The 22,125-nt window shown below is 43.1% G+C and overlaps 2 protein-coding genes across 17 annotated transcripts in view; one reads left to right on the top strand and one right to left on the bottom strand.

The window, feature by feature from the left end:
• ZNF711 (zinc finger protein 711) overlaps positions 1-7,740 on the top strand; it is a 30,207-nt gene extending 22,467 nt beyond the window's left edge. For 8 of the 16 annotated variants that reach the window (XM_032444199.1, XM_015860309.2, XM_015860308.2 and 5 more), the window contains 4 exons: positions 330-421; positions 1,634-1,704; positions 2,943-3,037; positions 7,398-7,740. The gene's annotated coding sequence lies outside the window, so the exon portion shown is untranslated. Of the gene's footprint in view, positions 1-329; positions 422-619; positions 848-1,633; positions 1,705-2,942; positions 4,689-7,397 lie in introns of all 16 variants that reach the window. The other 8 variants (XM_015860319.2, XM_015860313.2, XM_015860316.2 and 5 more) reach the window with 4 other exon arrangements.
• POF1B (POF1B actin binding protein) lies at positions 2,065-17,397 on the bottom strand. Its single transcript, XM_015860322.2, has 15 exons — positions 16,936-17,397; positions 12,523-12,561; positions 12,026-12,133; positions 11,219-11,425; positions 9,970-10,085; positions 9,347-9,374; positions 8,255-8,329; positions 7,608-7,700; positions 6,797-6,910; positions 6,477-6,629; positions 6,237-6,347; positions 5,787-5,915; positions 5,397-5,470; positions 4,921-5,035; positions 2,065-3,323 (listed from the first exon to the last, which is right to left on the bottom strand). The coding sequence occupies exons 1-15, from the start codon at positions 17,332-17,334 to the stop codon at positions 3,318-3,320; spliced, it is 1,767 nt and encodes a 588-aa protein (XP_015715808.1). The 5' UTR covers positions 17,335-17,397; the 3' UTR covers positions 2,065-3,317.
• Positions 17,398-22,125: the final 4,728 nt, after the last annotated feature.

The following is a 22,125-nucleotide window of genomic DNA, read 5'->3' as shown; positions in this document are numbered from 1 at the left end:
GTTGGTCAATTTCAGCAGTGTCAGACAATTTCACAGCAGTTTGAGGAAGTCCCTACATTCTTCTGAGTGCACTCAGCCAATATGTTTAACTTGGGATGGCTGTCCCTGACCACATTTGGATTTCCCCTTGCCTGTTCCTGTGCTGTTCTATGTAATGCACAAACAGCTCACGTTTGTTTGAGCAAGCAGCAAGTTTCACTGACATGCAGAAGGGTTGCTCTGAGTGTCAGCTGTTCATTGCATTTTTTATTTGAATGACAGAATTCCTAAATATCAGAAGTAGTGCAAAGTGATTCATGACTTGATCACCATCTATTGTTTTTCTTCAGGTTTCAAATGCCCGCAATTAAAGGTGATGAAATGGAGAGAGTATATGGAAGAACGCCAGCAGAGTAATCTCAAGGTAAAGGCCGGAGTAAAGGTATGTTTGCTACCTTGCTGCAGTATTCACAGCTTATGTTGACTCTGCAGACAGTGCTAGAGGTGTCAGAAACTTCTACACTAGGACTCTATTTGGCTTTCATTTCACAGCTGGGGCAGAGAAACTATTCACATCACATTGTTACAAGTAAAGCTTAGCAAGAGAAATTAAAGAAACTTTTTTTCTCCTACTTTTCAGCTTAATAACAAGAAACTGCATACTGTCAGATCACCACAGGCAGTGAAGGTTCAGTTCATAAAACCATTAGCAGTTGATGAGGGCTGTACAGACACTTGTAAATGCATAGACACTGCCTGTGATTTTCTGAATTTGCTCCTGCAAAAAATCGCAATAGACAAACCTGAAACTGAGGTGAAAAATAGTCCACGTTGTTGATAGTTTGAGTGATAACTGGCATTTACAGAGGTGAGTAAGCATGAAAAACATGTCCAACAGAAATAATGTTAAATAAATCAGTTTCCCTTCACTGGAAAGGATGCAGCAGATGAGACGACAGCAAATATCAGTTATTTTTATAATAAGATACTAATTTTGCTTTATTAAATAAACCCAGTTTGAAAACAAAAACAGCCCCAAATGGCCATTGTGCTTCATCTTATCTAGTTCTGCTTTTCAACAGATATCTATTGCTTTGTGGTGCCTGGGTGTAAAATGTGCTGAGCTGGCAGTCAGTGCTGCAGAATGTACAGCATATGGATGTTTTAAGTTAATTAGATGAGCCTCAGAGCATCTGGCCCTTCCTGCACCATGCATTGCTGACATTTGTCTCTTCTGGTTAGAAAACTAGGCTTTATTTTTTTTTAATGTGTATATATATATATATTTAGTGGTATGTGTGCTAGTGGTGCTCCAAGTGTGGGGAACAATCAGCATGTTTTCAAATGGATGATAATGCCAGCTGTATATGCAGAGCAGTTCATTTGCCTAATGATGGCCTTGTCATCAAATGACAACACAACACCCAGCAGCTCTGAGTGCATTTCAGTCTGCATTCTTCTGTCCGTGAGGGTGTTGACTGCTTTTGTTGTGCTGTTATAGTCTTAAGAAAGTAAGTCATACAGAGTTAAAGAAACATTTGTTTAGTAGTTATTTTCCAGAAGGATTAGTAAATACACTGTACAGCCATTGAGTAGCTGAAATGAATGCAAAGTATGTCCATTAATAACTGATGTTTCTTTCTGCTGTTTGCAGCTTCTTCCTTTGGAGCTGTTTGCAATGCTTCTAGCTTGCCAGGCCCAGATGAGTTCACGGCAAAGACCACAGTAAGTCAGAAAGTTGTTTTCTCTTTTCATTGGGAAATCTGCATTCATCAGTATGATGGCATTAAACAAATGTGTTGTTCTTTTTCTGTTTTTATGGTCTGGGACACCAGGGATGATAAGTCATTAGACAGTGCCAGTAAGGTTATTGTGACAGTACTGTGGCAGTGTATTACGGTTTTTTTTTCTATGCTGTTACATTAACTGAGTGAAGGTTGGAATCAAGTGCAAGAAAAGAAGCATCCCACTATCCCTTTACTTGTGAAGATTGGTCTAGAGAAATCTGTTGTTTCAAAAAAGCATCACGTCCCCTAAAACAACCCCCTCCAGTACTGGGTAGATAAACGTTGTTTCCAGTAGAGCCATGATTCAGAAAGTTATATTTATTTAACATGTATTGCCAACAGGGTTCTTTCACCATTAAAGAGTGTCTGTGCTGTATATTATTGGCGAACAGAAGTACGTGTCTGCAGAAACATTCTATGATTCCATAAGAAAGAGCAAAGCAAGAACCCTGTGATACAGAGCTAGCACCTTCTGATTGCACAAAGCTTTTTGCCTATGATTTTCTCTTAGTGCTTCTCCCTCTCACCTAATACATTGTGTTGGCTAGACGGCTACATAATTATTTATACCAAAGCAGCTTAATTATTTGTACCAAGTCAGATGAGAGAATTACCATAGTCTTGCTTGGAGCAAAAAACTGTAAATAGTAGGTTGGTCTGATAATAAAATATACTCTATGAGCTAAGTTTTTCTATATAAAAATATAATGAGATCTTGATGTTTTCAAACACAGCAAAATAAATAGTTGTGGCTGGTTTGGGGGGCTTATAGAGGTGTAACTGCAATATGTTAATATTCTGATGTCAGTAACATTCTCCAAAGTTGGCATCAGCCCAAATTAAGTCATCTACTCACTCAATAGCCACGTTTAGTATTTCTGGAACAAATGAAGTCATTTTCCTTTGCGGTTTAGTTTTGGACAGGCAGATGTAATGTAAAGTAACATTCCCCGTGACAGTTCTTACTGGGTTTTACTTCATCTTGAATAGGCTGCAGTAGATGAAGTGACAATCTGTGAATCTCTCTGTACTGAAACCAGCCATTCCGTGTGTGTGCATGACTTAGATTTGTATCACTCTCACTTCTCACTCACAAGCAGATAGGAGAGAAAAAACACGGATAACGCAATGAAGAGGAAACAGAAATGTTTCAGAGTTCTGACTTCTGTCTTTTAGATGGCTGAAAGAATGACTGAAGAACAGGTGGTAGGCACGTCAGGAACAATGGAAGTCCTCACCAGCGTGGCATGCCTTTCTCTTCTGAGAGAAAAGTAAGTGCAAGAAACAGTATGAATAACATTTGTGCACAGATGTTAGCAGCAACTTATGGACATAGGTACCAGTTTGTTATGATGAGGACAAGACGTTGTCTTGCATTGCCTTCATGCTTTCATGTTCTTAATTTCTTCCCTGGCCTTTCCCTCACTATCAGACCAAACCTTTTACTGATGGGAAAAAACAAACAAACAAACAAACAAAGCAGAAAATAAAGCAGTTTTAGGTGTTTGTTGTGGACGCCTTTAACCAGCTTGGATGGCTGAGGGATTTCTTTCATTCCTGAAAGCAAAGAAACAAGCAGCCTGTTAGAAGGTGATATGCATTTCACTGAAGTGTCTGCTGTATAAAGCATGCTTCAGTTAACTTGTACACTTATTTTCTCTAACAGTCTCTAAGTGCCTCAGTGAGCCTTCCCCTTTCCAAGTGCTGTGCATGTCAGCTCTTACAGCAGCTCTGGAATGGTCATTAAGCTGCAGACAATTCTGTTCAACAAGTGGCAGAGGCCAGAACTGGCATCATTCTCTGTCTACAGTAATCACAAGAATAGATAGTGGTGGGAGGGGTTGTTTTTGTATTAATGAATACCAGCAAGCACAGGAAGTTATCAGACACTACAGAGTTTCTACCCTAGAATTTTTCTCTAATATAACTAAGATTGAAGTACTTCTGCTTGAGCATCCTAAGAGAGTCAGCATGATGAATACTCATTACTTGAAAGGCACTGTCACATACGGGCTACTTTCAGTACCCTGTTCAGATACTTATCAGTCAGCATCGCTATTCAGTAATGAATGCAGATAGAAAGATTTGGCTGACAGAACATGAACGCAGAAAAAATATTTGTCAAGCTTGGAGGAAACTGGCACTTCTCAAACTGGATTTATCAGTTCTATCTTGCAACAAAGTCATTTTGTTTCAGCTGAAACTTGCACCTGTGATAAAGACCTTGGGAAACTCAAAATGCAACCAGTTAATAGTTCTTACTTATTCAGTGATATTGATCTCTTTAAATGCAGCGTGCATTCATTGTTTTCACTTTTATAATGGAAAATATGACTAACTTTTCAAGTAAGCTAGGAAGAGGTCTTAGCTTTTTATTACTGTTATTTCTCTACTACCATGTTATTTCCTTGCTTGCCAGATGTTTCACTTTCAGCCTACTCAGGCTGCTTTTGTTAAGTTGCTTGTTCTTAGTTATGTCCCCCAGAAAGCTATTCTTACGTTTCTGTCCTGGCTGTGAGCTGGCCGTGCTGATCTTTCTCAAGTCTTTACCTTGTATTCAGACTTGATGCTATCTTGTGCCCTGTAACATAAACAGCTTCTGCAGTCCCACTTTCTGTAACTTTAAGCCACCCTTTAAAAAGAAATCACCACTCTCCTGCGTTTCCTGGAATTAGTCACTGCTCTGTCTCTGTGTGAGTTTCAGGAACGTGGTGCTTAATCTGTTTTAATAATAGTGCAGAGTAATTAATAGTCATGATTCAGAGGAATACCATACACCCCAAACACACCACCTGCACCTTTCACCTGAGAGCAGAGCACTGAAGAAGTTCTCAGCTCCTCACTGCAGCTACTGATGCCTGCAAGACTGCCTCATGCACCTGGGCAAAGACTGTTAGAGCAACACCACTTCCTTTGTTGAAGGTAATTAAAGGTCAGAAAATAACAATACGCTGTTTTATTTATACTCTACCTGGCAATTACTGCCTTCTTGCAACAGACAGTGCAGTTCCTTGACTGGACTCACTTGCCTTGCTTTGTGCAGCATGGCTAAATTAACGTGCTGGCTTTCTTTCACACATCAGTTTTGGCTCATAATTTCTTTGAAGAAAAATTAATATCTCAGACTCTGTAGCGAATCCCTGCATGAACTTACGTGTTTCCATATCTCTCCAGTCCTCTCAATTACAATAGTTTGTGATTTGTTGACGGGTGATGTAGCCTTGTAGTCATCAGACAAAAGACCCAGGATAGGATACTGATTCCTGTACCTGTATTGGGAAGAGTTGCTCAGCTGTAAACTATCAAACTGAAATCTCCGTACCTGTATCCAGATCACTATCTCTGATCTTGCCCCATCATCCTAAATCAGTAAACAATCTCCACGTATTCCTATTAGTAACAAAAATGTTTTATGCAATTTAAACATCAACCACCCCACTATTTGCTATTATGGTGCTTAAGATTGAATCCTTCTGGTAGGTTTTACTAGCTGGAGCTTTTCCCTTTTGTGAAAGTTGAACAGACATTTGGCATTAAGACATTAGAAGGAGGTAAGGACATAGTTAATAGGAGCTATGCAGTGGAAAATGAAGAGGATGTGTTTTTAAGAAAGATGAATAACTACATTACTTCTTTGTGATGATGGCTGTTACACCAGGGGACTGGCTGTTTGATACTCTCTCATGCTTGAGTCTGTAGAGTTCCTGAGAAAACCAGAAATGAACATTCAAGTAAAATAAATAATGCTTTCTGAGGTACTGGTTCACTAAAGCCACAGGAGAATCCATGCTGGAATTCTTATCAAAGAACCCTCTGAAATAGTATGTATGTCCTTCCAAGAGAAGTGGTGGAATAACAGACAGTATTATTAATTTTAGCTCAGTGAATGATAATAATCCTAACCCCAGTTCCTGAACCAGGAGGGTACATGTGACTTCCTAGTTAAATTGCTACTGTCATAGCAAGTGAAGGCTTAAGCACATGATATTCTTAGACAAGAAATACTCTGTACTATTTTACCTCTTGCTGTTGTTTAATACAAACATCTCTCTCCTCCAGCATCGCTGTCAGTTCATGCAGCTTCATTTGCAAGTCGCTGTTATTCCCTTCTTGCCTTGATATATCTTGTTGGAATTGGCACAACTGAGACTATGAAGTAAAGGTTGAGAAACAGTTATGTGTCTGGTGCTCCCTGCAGGGGACCTTTCTGTATACAGAAAGCGTACAGTATCCAGTAAACTCTGTATATATTTTGTTGGTTAAAATCACAAACATCAAAGGAATCTGTTTGTTTTTTTTTTTTAAATCACAATTTTATGAGTTTCTGTGCTATCATTAGCGTTGTATAAAATAATTGCAGAACAAGAAGATACCTAAAAAGCATCTGATAGATCTTAATTAAAAAATAGACTGATTATCTCCAGTCACAAAAGGTGACAAATGCAGCATATACCAAGTTAATCACCGTACCCTAAGACTGCGGATCTCACGGTCCTTATCCTCTCTCAAGTTATTGATCATCTCTACATAACGGCTGGAGAGCTCATCTGTGGTAGCCTGAATTGTTGGACTGGAGCAGATCTAAAGGAAATAAAGTATCTCTTATTTTTAAAGTACTATTATATTATAAGTAGTAGTATTTTCTTCACCACGACATCTGCATCTGTGAATAACAACAGCTGAACAAAGAGCAAGTGCAGGTATTATTACCTGTAGCTTAAGACTCTGGATCTCTTGGTCCAAGGCGCGCTTGGAGTATTCCAGTTCCTTTAGCTGACAATCCTTTTCTCCCTCATTGAGTCGAAGAGAAAGGAGCTGTTCTTCCAGAGACTGACACCTGGCAGCACTTTCTCTGAGTCCTTGCTGGAAAGCACAGGAGAGGAAAGAATGTGTGGTGTTGCTTAGGGAAGTAAATGGATCACCCACACCAGCACACAGCCAGGCAGTAATTACTTGGAACACTCAGAAGCCAGCACAGAAGCCAGTTTATAGCTGACAGTAATTATACTGAAACCATATTCAGGATTTACCTGCTGCTGACGATTATTCTCTCTCAGAGAAGACAACATAGTTTCATATTCTTTTACTTGAGATTCTTTAAAAGCCAAATCCTTCTTAAGTAAGACGTTGTCAGTTTCCAGCTTCTGTAAAACAAAAGTGATAGCTGTGAGTAGCTGCAATTTTTCATTAAACTTAGTCCTAAGTGTGTTCAAAGTACAACATACTTTGTATTAAGTGATATTTTAGAAGTGAAAAATACCCAGTTTTCTTGAAACTTTTTTTTCCTTAAGTACAAAGCCCATATACACTCAGTGCAGCAGTACCATGCTCATTGTGCTTCATGCTGCATGGTAAGCACTGAGTGGTCTCAGAAACTTCTCTTTCATCGTGTCACAGAGAGACTTTCTCCTGTGTAGTTACTAAAGGAATTGAGCTCTCCTGCTTCCTGGAAGAGTGCTGTTATGTAAGCACTCAGTGTCTATAACATAGACAAGGCACCTACAAAAGCACAGTTCCAAAATATCTTCATTGATGTAGACACATATGGATTATTTATACTAATGCAGAACTAAGTCTGAATCCACTCAAACAGACCCTTTCTTGATGTAAAAATTTCATATTTTTTTTTAGGGTTTAACAAACTGAACACTTGAAACCCACTGCTAGGAAGAAATGTAACCTCCTTCACTGTGCAGATCTTGCAAGTCTGTGAACCATCTGTTTGTATTAAAGCAACTGAGCTTGGACTTCACAAGTTAAATTTCGTCATAATGGACTTTGTACCGAGGGGGACCACAAATGGATGAGGCCATGGGGACTGAGAAATACAACTTCACTTACCCCCAGGTCATCCTGTAAATGGCAGAGCTCTTCACGTAAGTTTTTGAAAGTGGAAAGCACAAGTCTCAAAGATTTATCTGATGTCACTCTCATCTGGGAGGAGAAAAAATAAAATAGAGGTTGTTGTAATTAATTAATGAGTTTTGTTTACAATATGCTTTACTATGTGTAAAAGCACCCCAGATACTATAAGCATGCCACAGTGATAAGTGCAGTTAACGGTGCTTAGCCAGACCATTTGTAAAGGTGAGACTCAGGTTAGAGGCAGCAGATGTAATTATTAATGGATACCCCATTCATCACTCAGTAAAACACGCACTGCTTGCCTTTAGCTTCTAAGGCGATGCATTAACATACAACAGGGACAAATAAGAAGAGTGAAATTCAGTTTCTTTCATTACTTGCCAAAATGGGTTCTAGCAAAACTGCAAGAAGGCTCCAGTAAAACACTTTAAAATAAACAAGTGAGCAGTGAAATGAACTGCTGCGTTGGCACCTGAGCTACCTGCGTGATTCCATACCCTTTACATAGAATAGAATGAAAAAATACCAAGCAGTGTTACGTACACATTCCCTGCTATGTTTGTGTACAGCAGCCTCTACTGTTTCAAGTTAGTAGAGACTTCCCCTCCATGTTATTTACATACCTGGAGGAGATAACGAATCTGCTGCTTTGTTGCCTCAGACAATCCTTTGGGAATTAATTCTTCAATATCTTCAGTCTAAGCCAAGGGATGAAGAAGGAGACATCCTGATTAAGAATTTTGACTGGTTGATCATTATGAAGTTTCTTAATTAATTACACAGCTCTGCTGTGAAAAACACGTTTAGCGCAAGGCAAATAAGAATGAAAATAGATCAAAGTACACCCAGAAAACTTCCAAAGTCTTATATAAGTGTGGCATATAAACACTGAGATGAAGTGATAAATGAAGTATGTATTTAAATCTACACTAAGCTTAATGCTTGTTTTAAAAGCAGCATTCAGAACAATCCTCTCTTAAGAAATAGCACTTTTAACTCTAAAACAGCTCCCAGCAGTTAATGATTGTAAGCAAATCTCGTGTTCCTAAGTAATGAAAAGACTGTCGACAAACAAATGATGACCAGGGTTTTACAGGAGATCCTGACAGCCAGGAAGTGGTGCTGCTTCGTGTAGTTTAATCCTAAACAAGCGTTTCTATCACAAAAATCACGACTTTAAAAAGGTCCTGATGATTGTGTGCATTGCAGCTGGATTCCCACTAGTGAGCGGTCAGGAAACCTAGAAAGTCTTTCTGTCCACTTCAGTTCCTCTCATCACAGTGAGAGGCATTTCTCTTTACTTCTCGCAGCACACAGCAGTGCATGGTGCTGAGCAGCAGCTGCTTTATTGGCAAGAGAGTAAAACATGCTTTGCAGAAATGCATACTAAAATGATACGCATCTCTGTGCATTTGTTCTACAGTGAAACCATTACTGGTGTAACAGGAAAGACTTTCAAAATTTGACTTGTACTGCAATAGTCATAATAACAATGCAAATCATTAAAGCTTGTTTCTTTCACTATTACCACACTTGAAAACATTACCTGGCAATACGTCTCAGGCTCTGAATGTTGTTAACAAGCAGAAATAATTAACTAACAAAAGATCAGCTTCATTCAGTTAAACTTGCTTGGCCTCATCTGCTCCAAGATCCACTGCATCCTTACCAAGACCTTCAGAGAACAGCTTTGTAAGCACATGCCCGATGCTTACCTGACTCGTCCATTCGATGTCGTGGTTCCTGGAAATAGACAAAATGCAGTGGGCTGATTATAACACAAGACTTTGCAGGACTTGATCACTCTGACAGCTACAAAAAGACTGTCCCTGCAGTGCAGAACAGGGAAGGTTCATCATGAGATCAAGAGCTGTTACCCTCCCTGTAAGGTGACAGGTGGTGTGTTATTAAAGGCGACTCCTTGCACAACTGTGTGAGGAGGCTGGAATACTAACAGCAGCACAGGCAACTCTGTTTCTCTGGGCATTTATCCCAGTGATGGTCAGTTTACCCAGTTCTTCATTAGTTTGGGCCATGTCTTTACCCAGAACTAAGCTGAAGTGTATTGACATGCAGCAGGTGTTTTCTTAGCAGTGCCAGGGCTTTTAGTGATGTTGGGATCCCACTCTGCCCATGCTGCAGAGCAGATACACTCATTTCAGTCAACTTTGACAGCAGGAAGTGAGAGAGAGTGAGAGGGGAGTACTAAAGTAATGCTGATTGTGAGGGAAAGATAAGGACATTGTCAAGACTGGAATCAACTTGTGACTGCTCCCAGCTGTGCATTCCTAGGATTTCTGGAATAGCAGAACACAGATAACAGACATAAGGCCAATACCTTCCTCCTATCTTCTCCACATGCTGTAGTAAACAGCTGTACAGGTCGTTGGTCTTGCGGTTCAGTTCAGCAAGGAGCTCACCAAAGTAGCGGCAGTCCAGCTGGTCATTGATCTCCTGAGAGCAAAGGATGTAACAGAGGATAAGCAAGAAGATCATAACCCATTTCCTTCCTTGGGAAGAAAGCTGAGTGTGACAATGCTACCAAGATGATGGAATTTTTTGTTCACTTATTAATTTCTGAGTTGTTTATCCTGTTCTTTTCCTGGCTATTGTGTGTTCCATGCCTTCTGGTTTCCAGTAAACTGTACAGAAATAAATTCTTATGGTATGGCAACAAGAAATGGGCAAAGTAGTATCTTTTTCAGCAATGTCATCATTACTATTCTAATACAAAAAGCGCAGAGAATTGCTAAATCTTCCTTTAATGATCTCTAACGTTTCCGTAGCTGTAGAATCCATGTGGACAACACTGAGGATTTACAGAAAGGCAGTGACAAAAGCCACCTCTTTTTTTTATTTCAAACCCAACAGAACGTTAAAGCACCTCCAACTGGAGATAAAATGTGTACTTATGTGAATAATAGAAGTGAAAACAGCAGCCTACACTGAGTTTAACTAAGTTGTTTTCTTGGACTATGTCTATGAAAAATTCCTCCTAAGACCAATGCAGGAGTCACCCAGTGTGTTAGTCTTGCACCTGTATGTTCAACAGATGCATGGGAAGGGACTGCCATGCTTGTTCCCCCAACCAAAGTAGCACTATACGCCAACCACCACCTCCAGCAGCTCCTTGGGGAAGCTGGTTTTGTGCTTCCAATGAAACTGTCAGTGGTGTATGGGCTGATCTGGCCTTGTTCCCTGACTAACAGGGACTCAGATCCAGGCCCTGGAAAGGGGTGAGGGAAAGAGGTAGAGAGATGGGACCCAAAACAAAACGGTAGTGACAAACTGAGATGAAACTAACTAGTTTACTAAATAAGATATTAGAATGCAAGATAACACACTATAATGCAATAAGAACTGGAGCTAATCAACCAAATACAAAGAAAGTATCCAAAAGCTGAAGGCCTTACTCTAATGCTGAGGCAAGATGTGCAGTTGGGATGAGCAGCAGGGAGAGCCCTGACACAGTGCCTTGGCAAGGTCACTATGTCAAACACTTCCACATAGATAAAGTTATTTCAGTCCCCTACCGAGCAGTTCAGATAGAAAGCAATGCTGAATGGACTTATGTCCAAGATCCTGACCTGTTCGCAGGTTTGAACTGTCACCCTCCTCACTGTGTTTCCTCTGCAGTCATCGGTCACACAGACGGGCATGACTTCGCATGGGCTGCCAGTCTGCGTTTGCTGGCACTGCTGTGTGACTGGGGGCTGCTCCGGCTGCTGGCAGGGCTGACACTGCTCAGATGGCTGCGGGATCTGACACTGGTGGGAAAACTGGTACTGCTTCTCCTTAACAAAAACAGGAGGGGATTATTTTGAGATGCTGAACACAGTGAGATGAAAGCACAATAAAAACACATCGGTGAATGAAAGGTGGTTGTGCATCAAAAGACTGTTCCAGGTGTTTTAATAATGTTAATAAAATTGCTTTTTCTTACGATTTGAATATGAGTTTGCCTCACGCTATTATACTCCAACACTGTATTTTACCAACAACTCCTCACATTTTAGCAGCTGCAAATGAAAGCACAGAAGACACACTTTTCTTAATTGGGCTGCGTGCTCCATTGTATTGTGCCACTTAATGTACTCAGGCAATAGGAACCTCCATTACCTAATTTAAAACATACACACATCCCGATCCATTAAGTATTTTAGAGATTAAAGAGCTCCAGTTGAATTACTGGGCTTTTGTTATTTCGGTTCATATAAATGTATTTTCCAGGAAATAACTGATGACGTTTCGCTCTACAAATGTTCCAGCAGTTGCAGGATCAGTGTACGCTGTATCAGGGACACGTTCATCCTGCTTTTATAATCCAAGAAAACACCATTGACAAAATCACCCACCCACCCACCCACCCACCCACCCAGAAATAACCAACTTACCTGGAGGGGATTTAATAGTTCGTATTTCCTTATTGTCTTTTCATAGATGACATTATTTCCAGGACAGAAATTCCCCGCTCTTAGGAATGGGGACAATGGCTCCTGTAACTAACACATTAATAAAACACAATCAAAAACGTTGGCAGCAAATTCAGACTTAGTACAACTGTAGCCAAACAATGATGACTTCATTTTGTGATTCAAAGTGGCAATTTAAGATAGTTTTTTGAATTATCTATATTTGAGTGTCCATTCAATTCTCTGCTGGCGATATAATTGAAACATATTTGATAGACACTTAATGCCCAGAGCTGAGTGGCCCCGCTGGCAATTCTGTACTGCTTTTAGTTCCTAATAGTTTCCTCTTCCCCCAAAGGTGTGGCCTCGTGAATTCAAAATACTCTGTGGCGTGACAAAGGGAAGGAACCACCTTCCCAAGTTGAGGTAATTCAGGAAGGAAGAGGTACAGAGACTCCAGCAGCAAACAGTTTTCCTACCTGCTCAGGATTCTCTATGATAATCCTCCGAACAGTGCCCTGCAAGGACGAAAATAAAGATTCACTGATGGTGATTGTACTTTAAACCCTTTTATGCTCACATTCAGCTTACACACGCTTCTAAAATACTCTGAGTATTGCCATCAGCTATAAACATACTGAGATCTGTTGGCCGACATCACTTAGCAAAGTTGTAAAGCTCTGGCCATCCCACCCAGAAGGCAGTAACCCATATACAGTGCGGCACAGTCTGCATTATCAGAAGTTTGTTTTTTCCCCTCAATTCCCTATTTACAGGTTAGAGGAAATGGGCCCTTATTTTCTGTAAATGCCAAAAGAACAGGATACAGATGAAAGCCAACATGCCGGACGGGCCCCTCAAGGGTCACATCTCTATTCCATGTAACACTGCCTTCAACCTGCAGGCCTCCGGTCACACAAGAAGGTCAGTGCAAATTTAATGTACTTCTAAAAAACCTTGCTTCACTAAGGGAAAAAAAAACTTAGCTTGAACACCAAAATGAAAGGGATCCGGGAACTGCCTACAGACCTGATACCCAATGAGCCAGCGAGTGCAGTTACTTCAGAAAGTGGCATGAAACACTGTAATTAACACCTATAAAGATGCTCACATGGAACAACTGCTCATTCTTTAAGAGGAAAACAAATATGGTTTCTTAAATTACAGAAATCCACAAATTGCAGCAGTCTTGTTCCTTTTAGGATTCTGATTCTTTCTCCTGCAGACCAACAAGAGAACGGGTGATGAATTCTGCTTGAAATCTCCATGTCTGGCTGTTCATCCAAGTGAGCAAAATTCCCACTGAATCTCACGGCAGCACCAGGCAATTTGTTAGTCTACAAGATGCTACTTATTCCTCCTCGCAGCGCAGACTTTCAATTTTCCTAACAAATCGCTTTTTCCCTTAACCTGTGGGCTTGGAAAATATACATTGCTTTAGTTGAGCCTCAGAGACATCCTTAACTGGATTAAGAGCAACTCCAAAGTAGGTCAAATTTCCAGTTGTGAACTGTTGCATAAGTTTAAGAAGCCTGAAGCAGTTTTCCAAATCTCCCAAGAATGAATCATAACATCGCCATGGAAGAGAAATCAAAGTAGAGAAGAAATTGTTTCAGCACCAATCACAGTAATTAAGAAATCTCAAGATGATAACTGGGGCAGAAAACATGGAAAGCTGCTCCCTCCTCCTCCTGTACTCCATGTACCCAAGTGAGGCCTTCAGGGCTGTCAGGGATTTGGCCGGGATAACAAGTTGCTTGTAGAGGCTCATATGATTCTGTGTTTGGGATTTTTGATGGAAACAGTGATTGCTGTTGAGCTGTTGCTGAGCAGTGCTTGCACAGAGCCAAGGATGTCTCAGCTCCTTGCACTGCCCTGCCAGCACAGCTGACCCAACCCGGCCAAAGGGACATTTCCATTCCACAGGACATGGTGCTCAGCAGCAAGAGCTGGGGGGAGGGAAGACAAAGGGGGGAGGTTTGGAGCACTGGCATTTGTCTGACCAAGAAACCACTACGTGTGAAGCCCTGAGTTCCTGGAGGTGGCGGAGTACCACCTGCTTGCCAGTAGGAAGTGGTGAGTGAATTCCTTATGCATTGCTTGTGCTGGGCTTTCACGTTTGCCAACAGTTTCTGCTCCTCACCCTTTTGCTCCTCTCCCATCCCCTGTGGTACGGCTGCAGCAAGACAGTGCAGGACAAACCCCCTGAACTCAGCACAGCTCTGAATCACAACCTGACACTGCAATGAGACCACGAGGGAGCAGGGAGCACACGGCCCCAGTTCTACATCTCACTGACACCTGAAGAACCAAAAGTAGAATATTGAACATAGAAACGCACACGTTAACCAGAACACTTCAGCAAGGCGACCAAAGGCCCTGCTGTGCCTTGCAGGGCCCAGTCTCCTCTTCCACACAGCAGCACCCACAGTGACACAACTGACATCAAAGGGAAACAGATACTTGTTCTTATTCAGCTTTGGCTACTGTGGTGCGGCACATGAAACAAGATGAGCATTGTCTACAAAATGAAAGGGCACATTATCAGTGTAGTGTAAAGCTGTACAAACCTGCCTGATGCAGATGCCGCTGCCACAGGACTTTGGAATATATAACTCGTGCTATCTGTTTCAGGAAGGATAACTTGTAAATGACTGTACCTGGGAGCTTATATGCTCTCAGTGCAATAAATCCAGAAATTAGAAGAGTAGCGAATTGTATGTTAGAATGCATTTAGTATTCAAAAGGGTGGTATAAATCACACGCAGAACGTTACACAGAACCCAGGTTTGTCTGGACAAAACGGCATTTATTTGTAAGGCACCCAGCTCTCCCTTCCGGCATGCTCAGATGCAGACGCACTTCCCTGGCCCTGCAGCAGTAGGGCCGGGCCTGCTCCCCTCCCAGACCAGCCCGACAGGCCCAGCCTGCGCCAGCCAGGACGGAACCCCGGCCCCAGGAAGGCTGCAGCCCAGTGCCAGCCCCAGCACAGCTCAATGGGACACAGCCCCAGGCTGCCGCAGACCTCTGCTGTCCCCAGGGGTACATCGTTAACTACAAACAACCCATCCATCTAGTCAGAACTTCAGAATTACATCTGGTAGCTGAGAGAGGGAGGCCACCTCTGGGGGTCACTGCAATGGATACGGGGAAATCCTACAACTCAGCTGACACCACAGTAATATGGCACCGTACTCACAACGGGAGGCGAGAGCCCTCGGTGCTGCAGCACTGAGCTGAGCCATGGAAACCTCACAGAGTTCCTCACGAGTGGACCGTGTCAAATGCCTTGGGGGTTCTACCCCTATCTACACCAAGAACAGACACCTCACACCAAGAACATTTATGCTGAGTGCTATTCTCCACTTTGTTCAGGCAGATGAGAGCAAATTTGCCTTCAATTACTCCAAATGAAACCTGCCATGGCTGGGAGTAGCACTTGGCTTCCGCATCAAGGATAAAGCAAAGTTAGACCCCCAAAAATGGAAAGAAAACCGAACCCTGAACACTCTGTGACCACAACAAACACTACCATGCACTCTATACACACTTTACTTCTCCCTCCCTCGGGCTCATTAGCAGCTGAACAGGGGATGCCAACTCTAAGACTGAATGCTACTACAGCGCATCAATAGCAATGATATAACCAGTCTTCAAAAGCTCTCCAAAAGTGAGTTAAATATTACTCAAAGAAAACCCCTTATCAAGTGATAAGAAGATTAAACTCCAGCTCTAGGCTGCCCTTAACTGCAATTCAAGAGTAAACTGTCTGCGGGAGGCACACATTGCTTTGCTATTTCATTTACATGGCTACGCAGGGTCTGCTCAAACGACAGCAGAACCCACCACACAAGTGCTCTTCTAGGCACAGCTCTTTACCAAACATTTCCCCCCCACACTTCTCCACAGCTGCAGTCCCACCAGGCGCACAGCTGCCTCCTGCTCCCAGCAGCTTCCTCGTCACCCTTGTCTTCCAGAATAATAAGGCCTCATCTGCAGTACTGTGTGCAGTTCTGGGCTCCCCAGTACAAAACAGACAGGGATCTCTTGGGAAGAGTCCAGTGGAGGGCCACAAAGATGGTGAAGGGCCTGGAGCATCTCCCCTGTGAGGAGAGACTAAGTGAACTACTGGGTCTGTTTAGCCTTGAGAAAAGAAGGCTGAGAGGGGACCTGATCCATGTCTATAAATACCTGAGGTGTGGGGGCAAAGCGGCGAGGCCAGAATTTACGATTCTGTGATAACTCCCTGATCACCTTTATTAGCCAGCTGCTCCTCCGCCATTACAACTGCTACCCACACAAAACCCGACCTGAGCTACACCCACTTTTGCCTTTAATCCAGCAAAACATCCAGCAAGGAAATATTTGTCCTCAGCAAAACTTAATGGACTCGGTGATGGTAACAGATGTTATAAACTAAACATGCTCCGTAGCGCAAACAGCACTTGATGCTGCTGCCGGGCGCTGCTGCGTGCTCTGCTGGACGCCACCTTCCTCGAAGCCAACCCTTGTTTTGTTTTTAAAGTAAACTGGAGTTGCCGAGCAGGAACTAAACGCGAAACCGACGCAAACGAAAAACAAACGTACAGTGAAGCGCACCGGGACTAAAGCGCGTTACTCGCAGACGACGCCCGCTCCTCCCGCTCCAGCAGCCCCCGGTTCGGCTCCGGCTGCGGGACAGCCCAGCACAGCCCAGCCCAGCCCCGGGGCAGCCCCGGAGCCGCGTGTTTTGTACGGGAGTTGGGCTGGACGGCCGAGCCTTTCTGCGGGCTGCGGACGGGCAGACAAGCCGCACCTCCCGGCAGCGCGGCGGAGCCGAAGGGCACGGCCGAGGGGCGGCTCCCAGCCCCGCTCCGCGCAGACGGCGGCCGCCCCCCGGATCCCTCCCGTACCTGCGGCTGGCAGCCGGCGCTGAGCTGCTGCTGGCCGTGCGAGCGCTCCAGCGGCGAGGAGCAGCGGGACGAGCAGGATCCGCCGACCCGCCGGCAGCCGGGACCGTAGGTCCGCACCCGGTCGAACGCCGGGCCGCTCTCGTGGCGCTGCGGGGGTTCGAAGCAGGGCGGCGGCAGCGGCGGCTCGGGGCAGGAGGGCGGCTCGCGGCACGGAGGGGGCTCCGGGCACGGCGGCGGCTCGGGGCACGGCGGCGGCTCGCGGCAGGGCCGGCGGGCGGGCAGCGTGCTGTAGTGCTGCTGGCGCCGGTAGTAGTGATGCTGCTGCTGCTGCTGCTGCTGCTGCTGCTGGAGGTGCGGGGGCAGCGCGAAGGGCTGCAGCTGCTGCTGGGCCCCCAGCATCACGGCCGCGCTCGGGGAGCGGCGGCTCGAGGCGCAGCGGGGCGGCGAATGCGGGCGGGCGGCGGGGCAGGGCGGAGATTAGTACCTGCGGGACGGCCGCGCCTTGGGCGGGACGCACCTGATGCCCCGGGCTGCCTCCCCCTCGCAGGGCGGGCGGCTGATGCTGCTGCTGGGACAGCGCCGGGCTGGAGCCTCATAGAGAAACGTGGAGTGAAGGAAAGGAGGGGGCTGCTTCATTGCAACCTGCGCCCGCCTTGTTAACCTCACAGAGCAACAAACGAGACACTCGTCCATAGCAGATAAGGTTGGAACCTTACCCAAACTGTCACTGCGTAGAGAACAGGATGAGCTCGGGCTACTTTCTCAATGCAGCACCTTTTGGTTTGTGCTCCCGTATTGCATTACCTGGGTCAGGCAAGCCCTAGCCGAGAATGTAACTTTGTTCTGCGTGGTAACATTGTAATAACAATTATATAATATTGTGTAATGAATATAATCCTTAATAATAAACCTTGGGTTCATAATTTTGCCGGCTTCCCCTGTGCTTTCAGGTCATGCAGCACAGCCACGCAATGGCAGAACAGAGCACCACTGGCTGCATTACTCTGAGAATAACAACAAATGATGTACCCGGCCATAAGAGAAATAGACATTTTCTCCCATAACCTCGTTCTTGGTTCACCAGCTTAGAAAAACTCTTGCTGGCTTCTGACATAACAATTAAAAAACTCTCACAGAAAGCAGTAACATATGGCTACAACAGCCTGGTCTCTGTTCTTACACAGACCATTAGAAATTGCTTTATGCTTCAGTTGGAAACCACAGAAACTACAGTAATACTCCTCGGGGAAAAAACAAGAGCTGTGTAATGTATCACGTAGAAAAGGATTAGTTAGCCAGCTCAGGAAGCATTACCGGCCTGTAGTATACTGCCCTGTTTAATAAAGAGTGCATTGGTAATTTCTTACAAGGGTCAGCAGAAAGAAAGGCCTCAGTCATCCTATTGTAATGGAAATAACAAATAACTTCCGGAAAGGCTGGTAGATGTGGCAAGGATTATTGCAGCCATAAATCATAACAGTAAGTAATACATGCGGGGTGATCCGCACCAGTTAATGAGAGCCTCAAAGTGCATGGATTTTAATCTGACAAAAGTTTTAAATGTATCAAAAACGGTGATCCATTCTATATCACAGTTATCTGTTAAATGAGTTCCGTGCCCACTCCGATGACTGTGGCTAGAGGAATAAAACTGTTTTGATAAAATAGGAGAGAAAAATACTTGCTTGGGAAGAGGGCTACAGAAGAACACATCGGATCTTGTTGCCTACACTTCAATTATTGATTTCTATTTATTTGTTTATTTATTGGTAGGGGAAGAGATGTCTAAACACGGGGTCGGGAAACTGAAGGGCTTGAGAAGAGAGGGTTAAAAACCAGCAAAATGGCAGGGAGCTGCACAGCCATAACTTGATGAGGCCAGAGATAAAAATCTGCTTTCAAGCGTAAGGGAAAGCTTTAGAGACTGAAGAGGAAGTTACAACAAGCTGGTAAAGTAGAGGCTTTGGTTTTCTGATCCTCCCTTTGAAGGAAGAGCAATAAGGCACTGGAGGTTTGGTGGAAGGTGCCTGTCTGCAGACACTGATGCAGATAGCTGGTGTCACACTTCCTTCTTATGACTTGACTCTCACAAATTATTTTCAGCTTTGGGTATTTCACTAGCACAGTACAGAACTGCAGGTTTTCCAAGGATGGAAAAGACCTTCAAGGTCATCTAAACCAACTGTCCACCTACCACCAATATTTCACCACTAAACTATGTCCTTACAACACCTACATGTCTCTTGAACACTTCCATGGACAGTGACTCCAGGACATCCCTGGGCAGCCCATTCCAGTGTCTGAATGCTTTCTGAGAACAAATCTTTCCTAACATCCAACCTGAAGCCCCACAGCACAACTTGAGGCCATCCCCTCTAGTCCTATGGCTGATTATACAGGAAGAGAGGCTGACTCCCACCTCATCACAACCTCCCTTCAGAGAGCTATAAAGAGCTATAAGGTTCCCCTGAACCTCCTCTACTCCAGTCCAAACAAGCCCTGTTCCCTCAGCTGCTCCTCACAAGACCTGTGCTCCATTCTCCTCACCAGGTTCACTGCCCGTCTCTGGATATGCTCTTGTAGTGACGGGTCCAATCTCATGTTTGCTCATTAGTCCAATCTCACATACGAGTTGAATTCAGGTAAACTTCTTACACTCACAGAGTCTTCTGGAAAGAACCTACAGCAGATCTTCCCTCTTGCTTTAAAAGCCTCCTTCTGAATCTGACTCCTACTTCCACAGCCTCTGGTTCTTCCATATAGCTTCACAGTTTCAAACTTAAGTCCTCTCTCCCAGGCTAAGGGTAAAAAATAAATAAAAGCAACAAAAACCTATTCAATCTTCTTCATATAGATGTTATTCCGTATCTTGGACAATTAGTGCTCTTTTCATGACCCTTCCATAATATTCTAGAAGTAGAAAAATCAGGGATTTAAACAGTGGTGCAGCGATGCTTGCTCTTTTGTTCTCTGTTACTTTCTTAATAGCTTCTAATGTTTCACTTGGTTGTTTTGACTGCCGCTAAGCAGATATCTGCCACAAACACAAAGTCCTGCACTAGAGGAGTTCTTTGGGGTCCATCACTTTGCATGTTCCATGTAAGCATTCCTATAATCCACAATGACTGTATCCTCTGTACATGTAGAAATGTTGTATTTTAACAAGGGACCTTGCAGTGCACAGATAGCCAGATGGGGTCGGGAATGATTTCGGAATTTTACATCTCTTCATACATTACAATGCTTCAGTGGTAAGAAAGTTCAGCAAGAAGGTTAAACAGAGCTTAGGCTGTGTTTTAAAGGCTGTGACGGTGCTGGCAGTAACTAATGATGAGACTGTAAAATGAGCTGTTGCAAGACTGAGGGAAAACTCATTAATATTTCTTGTAAAAAAATGATGTGGTATTAATTACAGCTTCATGTTAATACCCTTTAAAAAGAACATGAAATCATTTGAATATACAAACAAAAACAGACTTAAAAGTTGAATCTAATGATTAAGAGCTAGGACAATTTAGCATCCAAAGTTATCATAAACATGCAAATATACCCCTTCTATTCCTGCTGTACCAGCAGGTGAAAAATCTTGGTACTGAAGTTTTACAAAGACACTGTTTTTGTGATGGCTGTCAGTATCTTCAACAGCTCAAAAGCTCCAGAGTTTGTATTTCATTCCATGAAGTGCAATAATGCAGTACTGTACTTACCCATAAGCAGAAGCCATTCTTTTGTTCCGACCATTTTCCCACTTAAATTGCTGAGGTTATTTAATAGTCGATTTGCTTTGTTTCAGGTAATTAATACTACGCATGAGATTAGTGACCAAACCAAAAAAACACGCTGAGCAACATTTCTCCTATCCATTAAAGCCCTTATTCAGCATGCTGAAGAGTGGCTGCCTCATTTTAATGAAACACTATCAGTCATCATTTACCACATATGACTGCAATACTAACTTAGGAATACAACAGGGTATGCTAAGTACAGAACTGTATCTTTCTTTAAGCCTTTGTACACAATAACTAGCAAGAGATGATGGTAAGTGTACACCAAAAGTGCTGCAAAAGCCATCTGATACCCATATTACACCACCAGCTTTAGTTTATAGTCCTGTTGTGCTCTAAAGAAAACTGATAATGGAAAAGGGCCCGCAGTCATATGGAACGTAGTAAGGTAACAGTTGATCTGTGGAGCTGAATACATTGAAGGAAAGATATTACCTTCATTATGACCAAAGAGCAGGAAATGAGTTTAATTCCAAAACAGTCATTTGCATTTCCCTCTCCTGGACAGACTGCCTAAGGAACAATCCTCATTAATAAAGGAGATAAAGGAGTTGAGATTGTGACACACTTTAAAATAAATGTTAGTACCTGGGTTTCTAGACAGAACAAGGCTGGGGGCTGGGGTTGGTTTATTTATCTTTGTTTTAACTTGGACATGTCTGCCTAAAAATATGCCATAAGAAAAGCTGGCCTGTCCTTAAAAATCAGAAATCATTAAGCAAATAATACAAAAAAATTCGGAATTTGCCCAAGTTTGAAGCTTGTATAAAACTACTAAGAGTGAGGGAATACGTTCTTATCATAGGATGTATATTTATAAAGACAGCTTTTCCACCCAGTAACCTATAAAAAAGAAGGAACGGTTTAAGTTGCACTTCATTTCAGATACACAATTATGTCCGTGTTTTTTCAATTGCTACAAAATTTCTATGGCCACCTATGAAGGATGATGGGAATATAAAGCTACAAGTGTAATTAATAGAAAGTTCCATGGACTGTGCATCTCGTTGCAGTACAGAGATTAGAACAGCACCGTCTCAATAGCTCTGGCAATCTGCTCACAGGAGATGGAAGAGGGACAGCTCCTCCTGCTTCATGCTGCCACGACCACACTGTTTTAGTAAGGGAACAAGGTAACAGGAATGCATGTGATCTGTCTCCATGTTGTGGCCTGTGCATCCTTTCCTTTACACCATGTTGTTTGGGTGGATGTATTTTTAAAGTTATGATTTATAAGCATATATCCTTTTATTACGAGATTTCAATTTCTGTTCCTTAGAGCAACCCACAAACTGTGCTCTATTCTTATATCATACCTGAAATTTTAACTATTTCTGTGAGTACTGAATTTATGCTCTTTTGTCTGTATCTAACACAGAAGATTTGCCTGGTTACAGATATATTC

Source organism: Coturnix japonica, chromosome 4 (genome assembly GCF_001577835.2).
Source record: "Coturnix japonica isolate 7356 chromosome 4, Coturnix japonica 2.1, whole genome shotgun sequence".
Lineage (NCBI taxonomy): Eukaryota > Metazoa > Chordata > Aves > Galliformes > Phasianidae > Coturnix > Coturnix japonica.
The sequence above is the reverse complement of the archived record's forward strand: the minus strand, read 5'-3'. Positions and strand labels throughout refer to the sequence as shown.

Excerpts from the sequence above, each read along its gene's own strand:
- POF1B (XM_015860322.2), bottom strand. The coding sequence starts at position 17,334 with ATGCTGGGGGCCCAGCAGCAGCTGCAGCCCTTCGCGCTGCCCCCGCAC. Across the intron at positions 12,562-16,935 it reads GCGCCGGCTGCCAGCCGCAG|GGCACTGTTCGGAGGATTAT; the intron begins GTACGGGAGGGA and ends TCGTCCTTGCAG. Across the intron at positions 5,036-5,396 it reads ACAGCCATCATCACAAAGAA|GTACAGGAATCAGTATCCTA; the intron begins GTAATGTAGTTA and ends TTCCCAATACAG.